General features: G+C 28.3%; 1 protein-coding gene across 1 annotated transcript in view; it reads left to right on the forward strand.

The window, feature by feature from the left end:
- Window positions 1-10,890, forward strand: part of LOC108747064 (zinc finger protein 260) — a 16,069-nt gene that overhangs the window by 3,033 nt on the left and 2,146 nt on the right. The window contains exons 2-6 of the mRNA XM_018484310.1: window positions 1,318-1,495; window positions 3,801-3,986; window positions 6,298-6,602; window positions 8,076-8,641; window positions 9,762-10,064. Of these exons, the coding sequence (XP_018339812.1) occupies window positions 1,408-1,495; window positions 3,801-3,986; window positions 6,298-6,602; window positions 8,076-8,641; window positions 9,762-10,064 (1,448 nt within the window). The 5' untranslated portion in view covers window positions 1,318-1,407. The remainder of the gene's footprint in view (window positions 1-1,317; window positions 1,496-3,800; window positions 3,987-6,297; window positions 6,603-8,075; window positions 8,642-9,761; window positions 10,065-10,890) is intronic.

Raw genomic sequence — 10,890 nt, forward strand, 5'->3', positions numbered from 1 at the left:
TACATTTTATAAAACACAGTTTCAATAATTCAAATTTATTTATTCTCTACTTATGATATGCACGAAGAGAATGTGCGCTTGCTCTGCCATAATAAAGCTTTTACATTCTTATTCTTTTGTCATTATAATTTTTATTTAACTCGCTAAACGTACCGATTCTCAAATCTATAATTTAAAACATTTTACATATTAATAATTGTATACTAATATACAATCATATTTATTAATTATTAAAATCTGTCATATTTAAAATTGCCATAATTTTTATAATTCTTTTATAATTTTACACTTCATGCTTCATGAAACACGCTTTATAATTATATTAGATGTATAAGAGAGAAAAGGCATTGAGTATTTTCTTGTATTCAGTTTCCTCTCATTTGAACACATAAAAATAAATAAAGGAAAATAATATATACAAACAGTTTTTATTTTCATCGAAGTTATTTGCCAAAATCAATCAACAAATATTTAAACTTGTTATCCAGAGATATCATAGTGTCTCAGCGCTAAGAAATTAAGTTTACTTATATATATATAACTGTGAAAATTATAATAATATAATATTCAAAGAGAGAATTACGAATGGTATTCGAATATACAACTTCGAGAATTAGCATGTTCCACGATAATTCTTCGCAGCCTTTTCGCATGCGTCGGTTACCGGTGATATATCGAAATTTGCCCATACAATATACTAATATAGTATTATAAAAATTAATTTAAACAAAACACAATACATGAAAATTTATATATTCATTATTTATAATTGTACATATACAAAAGGACTGTTCGTTGAAAAATGATGAAAAGCGATCAACATCTTTAAATATTAAAAAAAGAAGAATGACATCGCATTTACAGAAAATATTTCTAGCGATAGTATTCAACAAAATTTGACTCGTTGTCATATATCGCACAAAGGTATTAAGTACAATCAAATAATCGCGTTATCAGAGCTGAGAATTTTTCTAGATTTAGATTCAATATAATGCTTATGAGCAATTTGTAAAAGAAGATTATTATAATTGGATTATTTGTTATTCGTATTAGAATAACAAATTTACGTTGAGGATAAAAAAACGGCTCCGATGAAAAAAATATTTTAAAAATGTATCAAAAACTTGTAAAATCGTGTAAATAAATCAAATTAATAATTCTCCGAAAATGATATTCTCGGAAAATTATGAAAAAGTAAAAATCGTAAATTCTTGAGCCATGAGTTCCCATCCAACCATGTTCATATTCATGAATCATGTGAACAAATATTATTGTTAGCAAAGAAAAGAATAGAAAAGAGAATTTTTTTGTTCGAAGGTCTATGGTGCCTCAACACGAAGGTCTGTTTTGAAGAACAAAGAAAAAGGTTCTTTTACGGACGGTGAGTGACCATTGTAGATTTTGAAAATGGAAGGAAATGGTACCAGAATAGACTATGAGGATATGTTTAGAGAAATTACAAAGAAACTGTATGGCGACGATCCTGATCATAGAAGTAAGTTTTTATGTTGAATTTTCTAGAATAAGTTAAAAATAATATCGTTTACTGATTGTCGATATATTATCAATTATTGATTGTATTTGTTAAGGCAAAATAATATCGGAAAATCTGCAGTAGAAATAATTAAAAAATTTATTTATCTATAATATATTCAGTAAGTTTTCAATAAACTTTTTTTTTACGCAACATGTATGCATCATATGAATGTAACTGAAATTGTGTGCATACTTTCTATTGATCATTCACAATTGGATTAACTCATTATCTAATTATTTAATTGTTTAACGTTAACTGTGTTCAGCAATAAAAAAATTTTATTTATAATTGGCCATTTAATTAAATGTTTACGAAATTATATTTTTTTTCACTAGTTATTTTCGCATGATAATTAATTACTGACTATAACGAGTCTGAAAAAGTAGTCAAAATTCGATTTCGGAAAATAGTATGAAAAAGTATTCTATAATAAAATGTAGCTCTTCTTACAACTTTTTCCAAATAATAATTAAATAATTACCGTCCATATAACAATTATATGAATTTTTTAAAAGTGATTTTTATATTTATTATTAATTTTCTTTGCAAAGAAAATCATTAAGTTTATTATATATATTCAAGAATAAAATGCTGTTAATTACTTTTAATTTATTTTTATTTTTTTTTTATTTTAAGATATAAATTACTTTAAAATCACGTTAGAACTTTTACAATCGATAGTCAAATAGTACTTCATTATTTTCGAATATGCTGTAGTTTTACAATTATGAAAGTTCTTTCGAAACTTGATAATAAGCGATTGAACATTTTGATGAATATTTTTGAAAATTAGAAGGAATCGTCAGAAAACCAAATATTTTTTTCAAAAATAACAAAGTTATTGAGTTTTAAAGTTTTTAATAGAAATTTTTTTTCTTAGTATATTTTAATTGTTCGTAACCCTAAAGAGTGTTTAAAGTTAAACCATTCTCTCACTCCAATTTCTATTTTAATTTGTCTAAATTTCTTTTTCTGAAAATTCATTTTTTCTTACTTTTTCTCAATAAATTATGTAAATATTTTCTTTAGCGTTATTAATTGTTTATTTTTTAAATATTGTTATAAAATTGCGAAAATATAGTATTGAAAATATTTTTTTAGTAAAGATGATGCACGAAACAGATATGTCCGTACAATAGCATATCGTTATGTTTCTTTAGGAGTGCATTTCATTCACTCATAACGATTACAAGCATCATTTGATAAATTTTAGATGTGTTATATTGCTATAGTTTTTGACATTTTCTTAAGTTTATGAGTAATAAGTAATCTTGACAGAAACAAATATAAAGCAATATTAAAATAAAACTATTTTCTATACCTTCGGCAATATTAGATACTCCATTCTTATTTAATTTGATAATTTTGACATTGGATTTGTGTTCAGCAATCTCAAAAATCTATAAAAACAAATTAATATTAAAGTAAGATTATTTTTTGTATTTCAGTCGCGATTTGTGAGTCACAAACGATTACTAAATTGTCTTTTGATAACAATTTAATTAATTTTCGAATTATGACTACTTTTTCCGACATCTTAGCTAACTGTGGAATGTTTTGTTTTATACAAGACTCATGAGTTTCTTTCATTAAAGAGATTCTAAAGTCTCGTTTTACCGATGAAATATAATAATTTTCATACAATGATATCGCAATCCATTAGTGGATTACGACCCGGCGGTAACCCTTTGATACCTTTGATGATATCGCATATATTACTTTCACAAATTTGAAAATTTTTTCCGAAATTGTATTATTCTAGTTTGTAGCGCGGAATTTATGTTGGAGCAACAAAAATGTTTGAAACTGGTCTTTACTATTTTTTAATCTAATATGATGTTAGAGTAGCTATGCCAAAATTTGCCTGATATAAAATCTCTGGAATTTGTATTTACAAAATATAAGCATCTAATTTTATACGATATTATTCTACGAAAATTTATATATGTGTGAAATATTGTAGTAGCAAGTAATGATGTGCCGATAACATATAAATCATAGATAAACTAGGGCATTATGGTTATACGGAAAAGATTTTTGCTCTAGGCTGTAATTTCTTCAATAATTGCTAAATAGAGCATTTTTTTAATCATTCTAAAAGCCTATGGCCATTTTCCCCGTATGGCTCTTATCCGAGTTTACCTTATGTGTGAAAGTTGTAAGTCCTATTGAATCGGTAAAATAGCGATTCCGTCGAGTTTACTTTAAGATCTCTTTAAATGTGAAGAGTTTAATATAATTTATCATAATTTCGTCGTTACAGCATCGAACGTGCAAAATGAGTTCGAAGCATCAGTTTCTTATAAAACCGAAGAAGATACAGGAAACGGTACCGACGGTAGTGATGATGGAAATTGGACATACGAGGACGAACCACTGAAAGGAACCGACGGAAGTCGAATTGCAGCTTACCATGCTGGAAAAGCCATGTGGCGATGTGACGAGTGTGGTAAGTACACATGATTTACATACATTGTTAAAAATGTTCTTACAATAATGTGCAGCGAATGAATTTAAAGACACGGATATATCTAATGAACGTTGCGTAAACTTACCTGAAAATTTTTTGCGAGGCTAACTTGTTTACAATCTCACGCTTAAAGGTCTAGATCGATAGAGTATACAGAGTATAGTTGAGTAATTTTCTATCCAATAGTGTAAAAAGTTTAGCTGATGCAAGATAAAAATAAGTTGATTAGCAAGGGTAGAGAAAGGTCCCCTTTCTAATTACTGATCGTACCGTTTTGAAGAAAGTACATTTTCCGCTTGCATTTCTTCAATTTATACTGTCAATTTATAGAAAAGATAGATCATTAATTTTTCTTGAATACTTATTATATATTTATTCTTAAAAAACGAAAAAAGGAGTGAACAATTTATGTTTATACGAATTAAATAAATAATACTGTCCGATACGATTTTTAAACCATGAACGGGACTAAATGATTCTTACAGATTTTTTTATTACTGAAAATGAATCTATAAATAAAATTGCTGTTTCACATCATGTTTTTGAGATTTATTTTAATTGAATTTAAAGATAGTGAAAATGGCATTTTTGAGTACTTTTGAGGTAAAATATCTCAAAAACGTGACATAATAGAACAATTTCATTTATGGATAAATTTTCAATGACTGTTGAAAAAATCTGTAAGTATCACCTATTTTTATTGATTGCTTTATGAAATAAGTATTATTTACAGAGAAGAAGGAAACTTAAATTCGTATATAAATATAATTCTTTGAGGATCGGTTATACAATTTGAATCATTTGCATGTAATGGTTTGTGAAATCGCTGATTATGAATCTGAAATTGTTTAAACAAATTATTACATAATTTATTTAAGCATCCCGATTCCGATAACTCTTAACGACACTGGTACTGTTCGTTGTCATTATATACAGTAGATATTAGGTCAAAAAATCTATTAACGACAATATAATAATACTGTATGTTCTTTTCTTTCCTATTATATTTTTTTCTTCTTTATAGATAAATATTTTATTTTATTTCTTAGATCTACGTGTATAAATATTATAAATTATAGGTATTATCCTCTTTGCACATTAGTTAAAAATTTGTTTATTTTTTTATTTTTTATATTGATTATTCGAACATCTTTTATGAAAATCTTTTATGAAATAACGCTATAGTTCAATGATATATATTTAACAATTAATAAAATCACACTATTAATTATATATAATTAACCTTTAATACACACAATGGGTCATTCGTGACCCATAGCATTTCTTTTCCTTGAAATATTACAAACATCTGGCTAAATAATGATCTATATTCTTTTCCTGAAAAACTTAAGCATATAGAGATGTGGATTGCCGACTCCTGTTTTTATGAATCCTTTTGATCAGGCTAATTCAGAAGATAGAGTGTGTACTTTTTTTATAATAAAAAATTTTTATTTTTTTTTATCTTTAATTAATTCTCGTTTCGATTAAAATATTTTGCGAATTATAAAAAATTTAACCACATGGGTCTGTTCGTGTTGATCAAATCCCCCAAAATTTTTGCATTTAAAACGAGATAAATATATATTCGACATGAAGAAAAAAATGTCAGTAATATATACGTATATTATAGAAAGATATAATAAATATTTTTCTAATAAATTATAAGTTTTTGTAACATAATAGCAATAATAAAATTACATTGTTTAAATGTAATATAGCTTCAATTTATATCTACTCATGTATATTAAAAAAATGTGTTTACTAAATAATTGAACGTTTCAAACAGCCGTCACACTTGAATTATTTTTTTTTAGGCATTTATTTTCTATTGATTGTATTCTCACATGTACGGTCCTATAGATTTAATATAACTTTTTTTAGTTTGGAAATGTCAATTTTAAGATATTGAAACATATTTTTTTTCTTTACACATTTTTGTTTCAGAGTTTTACATTTTTATACGGATATTTTTAAATATACAACTTTACAAATACTTTCTAAAGATATTAAAATACATGTAAGAATCACTTAACGATTTTCATATACTTGTAAAAATGATAGAATTAATTCAGACAGATAGAGAATTAATGCGAGAGACCCATCGTGTGTAGTAAAAGTGCCAAAAATTATCGTGTGTATTAAGGGTTAATTGTAATTAATTTAATTATTTTATTTCTATATATATTATTTTATATATTAATTTGATTTGTAATATACGGATAGTCTTATAAAAACTGAATTGACTGAATCTTTATTCGCATGAATAAAGATTATCTAATTTTCACAGGAGACATCCTAACGAGTGGTCCACGAGAAATTGCCGAACACTTCATGGAGCATCATGCGTCGAGAATCCTAGCTGATAGCAGAAATAGGCATCACTCACCACGCAAAGATTATTTGCAAACGGATTTTAAAATCGAAGATGTAGTCATGTATTTAGAAAGACTTCGTGAACGCGCTGAACGAGCGGCTCCTCCTACCCGAAGAACCCAAGAAACGCAAACTGTACCTGCGACTTTATTGACAACTACATCGAGCTTTCATTTGCAAGAACTGCCATCTGCCCCTGCGCTACAACATTTGCAACAGGTATTATATATGCACACATTACGTAATAAAAAATATTATGTAATAATATACATATATATGCTAACGTTTCGTGAACCTTGCCGTTCATTTCATCAGGGCGAAGAGCGCATTGATACAGTATCGCACTGATACAGTGCGCTCCTCGCCCCTAATGAAGTGAACGGTGAGGTTCACGAAACATCGGCATTAGCAATGGATCACGACACGGTGACAACCCGTAAACTCTTTGGCACCTCTGAAGAAACATACCCGTGAAAGCCTCAAAAGTAATATACATATGTGGTATCATATACAAGGTGTTACGAAAACCATTTAGTATTTATATGATAGATAATACACACTATGAGTAAAAAAGTCTTAGTAAACATAGGTCGAAAGCTCAACCGTTTCAAAAGAGATCAACAATTTTGTATATTAGTATCATATTTTAGTATGTTAGTAACTGATTTATTGGCTTCTATTGGTATCGCATGCAACATGAAGATTTATCTCAGTGTTTACAAGTCGCATTTTGAGAATGTTCCTATTCAATTTCCACACGCTCTTTATAATGAAAAATTTCACCGAAAATCAGTAAGGTGATATCACCCGGCTATTACGATTGGATAAGCATTATGAGAGATTATCTCATTGGAGCTGTAATTTCTGCAAATAGGCTATTAGTGATTATCTCAATTTCTCTCTTTTCATATCGTATGCGATACTAGTGAAGAAGACAGTAAAGTTAGTTATGATACTAATATACAAAATTATTAGATAGATAGAGATACGTATAGGTATCTTAAAAATTTCGATTGAAATTTCGATCTATATTTACTAAAATTAAATTAAATTAAACAAGAACAAAGGACTTTTAATATACAAAAACAATCGAAATTAGAAAGGGCATAAGAGTCAAATATAAAATTCAATATAATGATCTAAGATATAAAATGTATTATGCTCTGTAAATTGTACTTATACAAGTATAAAGTTCATCAGGTCTCATCTTTATATACTTGTATATTTTTACATTATTATCTTCATCATTTTACCAATATTACTAAGTGAATTTTTTTTATCTGAAGATGGTTCAATCTACACCGAAACATGTAATATAAGTACAATTTACAGAGCATATATATATATATATATGTGTATAATACATTTTATATATTAAACTATTATATTGAATTTAATTTGACTCTTATATGTCCTTTCTAATTTCGATTGTTTTTACTAAAATTCTTTTATTTATTATGGTATGTACCATCTATCACATAAATGTGGAATTATTTTTAGGTCCTGTATATGTATATAATATTATATAATATAGCATCTTGGAATTATATTCCAATATAAAATTATTGCGGCAAATATTTCTACTACTTCCTATTTTATCTACTCTCTTATAATATTACTGATAATGCAAAAAAAATAATTTTATTTAATTCTGTTTTAAAGCCTAGTTTAAAAAGGCGTAAACTTTCACAGAATACGACCACGATGTCTACTACTGTTGCGGCCTCCACGAGTAATAAACGTTATAACTGTCCATGCTGTCCTTATGGCACGGACAGACGAGATCTTTACACACGACATGAGAATATCCATCGCGAACAAAAACCATTTCATTGCTACATATGCTACAAACCATTTAATCGTGCGGATCACGTAAAGAAGCATTTCATGAGAATGCATCGCGATCACGTGTACGATGTATCGAAGATACGGAAACCAGTGGATACAAACGCTCCCAAGTCGTTACAACAGGATACGACGGCAACCGTCAACGTGAGCAGTCAGCAACAACCGCAACAGCAACATATGAGCAATCAGTTCGGTTTCGCTAGCAATAAGGGCTATCAACTACAGCCGAACGCTGTCGCATCGAGCGCCAATGTAGGCACTACCGGTATCCATCAAGCGATAATCATGCCTTCTCCATCGGGTATTGTGCAATCTGATAATAATTGCAATACAGGAAGGCGAGTGCAAAACGGTGGGTGCAATAGTAAGAGTCATCTTAAAGGTGGCTCCAAAAACGCACAGGAAAAAAGGTACGTTTCTGAAAATTCTCAAGTTTCATCACGCTTTGACGATTATTTTTAATTTATATTATTTTTTTTAATATATATGTTTGAATATCAAAATTGTGCGATTTAAAATTCTCGTATTTGTATGCAAATAAACGAAAAATGACGATTTTTTGATAAGAAATTCTTTATATACTCATAGTATTGTAAGTTGAATTTAGTGAAATTATTGTTGTCCGAAAAATTCATTTCAAATTTTGTTAGTCTAAAATTGTATGTACACAATATTTAAAAACAAACAAGAGTTTTATAAATTTAAAAAAGGGATTTTAAAGCTTGAAATCTCTACTTTTAAAAGCTTGCTAAATTTTTTGAGTTTATGTGAATTTTATAATTTTTACATGTAGAAAACTACGAGTTGACAAAAATGAAAAAAAATTTTTCTCTTTGTAGGTCTGTCACATGCCTAAAAGACTTTGCGGAAATTTTCGATCGAAATTATCTATCGTGAAAATTTGAAGTTTTCCCTACAAAATCGTTTTTTGAAAATGTTCCTACGATTTTCTGTTCTTTAGTTAAGTAAAAAAGAGCATTTGACTTTAATTGCTCATAACTTCGTTAAAAATTATCATGTGTGTTACAATCAAAAAACCAGATTCCTAAAATTGAAACGTTGCTTTATCGAGTGATATAAATTAAAAAAAAAATAGAATATATATGTATATGCATTTGAACTAAAAATATGATATTATTTTCCTTCTAACCATTACGCAATGATTACAAGGAAAGTAATGGCATATTTTTAGCTTAAATTTATATATATTCTATTTTTTGAATAAAATTGATAATTATACCATTCGATAGAGCAAAATTTAAATTTAATTTTAAAAATCTGTATCTTTAATTGCGGTACGATGGTTTTTAACCGAACAATAAAAGTTGGAATGTTCCTTTTTACTTAATTCGTGAATAATTTAGTAAAAAATCGAAGGAACATTTTTTAAAAACGAATTTTTAGAGAAAACTTTAGACTTTCACGTCAGATGGATTGGAAATTTCGCAATGAATATATTCTGTATATAATTTTGAGCTAACAAAATTTGAATTTTCCGAACAATCTATGTATTGAAGCATTTCTGTCAAGATACAGCTGCATATACTGTCCATGGACCGGAGTTGATAACTGGTGTCTAAAACGACATATGAATACCCATACGAAACCCTTTGCTTGTACCCTGTGCGAGTACAAAGCGGCGCGCGCCGAGCGACTTGCAACACACGTTCTAAAGGTCCACAATAGGAGACAATGTTCGAGGTGCCCGTTTCTTGCCGAAGATGCTAATCAATTGCAAATGCATCAGGTTCATGTTCATCGTGCGAGTGTGCCGTCGACATCGACTACTCAGAACGCAGCACCGCCAAATAATCGACATCAGCAACCCCTACAGTAAGTTTTACATTTGATGTATGATTTAGTAAAAGAAACTTGCACAAATCGAATTGGTTAAAATTTTATTATAATGTAGATCAGGTCCTGATCAAAAGTCTTCATGAGCATGAGGTCCAAAAATGAACAGTTTCCGAGATATTGGAGGTCAAATGCTGAAATTTATTCCCCTGTCATACTAAATCGTTTATTATTGTTTATAATAAACGATTGCTGCCTAAAAGATACTAAAAGATGCTACATAATAGTTATTACCGAGAGGTCAAAGAAACTGCATTTAAAATAAGATTGCCAGAATTTTGGACACTGTCATTAATTGGGTCTTTCATATTTTTTTAGAAATATATTGCCACAGTACAATAATAAAATAGGCAGTATTGAGATAAAAGATCTAATTACTGACAGTGTCCAAAATACTGGCAATCTTATTTTAAATGCTTTTTTAAATATGAATTATATGATAAATAATTGTATTATAATTTTATTTAAATTTTGAAAATGTCTACTTATTGTATTATTATAGCATTTTAAACTTGAAATTTTAACCTTCTAATTAAAAATAAAGAAGTCTAAACTCTGAAAATCTCATTTTCGTCAAGTTTATTCTTACTAAGAAATAAGAGGTAGTTATGGGAATGAGTAATTTTAAATTAAATTATAACCAAATAGTGCCAATGAAATTTTCGGCACGCAGTTCAAATGACTACAAATATATATATATATACACACACAAGCGCGCGCGCGCGTGTGTGTGTGTGTATAATTCACATTGAATTATTGAAACATCAAACATCCAGCTTCGATCGTTATGGGCGTTCCTATTTCT

This window comes from Trachymyrmex septentrionalis, unplaced genomic scaffold (assembly GCF_001594115.1).
Source record: "Trachymyrmex septentrionalis isolate Tsep2-gDNA-1 unplaced genomic scaffold, Tsep1.0 scaffold190, whole genome shotgun sequence".
Classification (NCBI taxonomy): Eukaryota; Metazoa; Arthropoda; class Insecta; order Hymenoptera; family Formicidae; genus Trachymyrmex; species Trachymyrmex septentrionalis.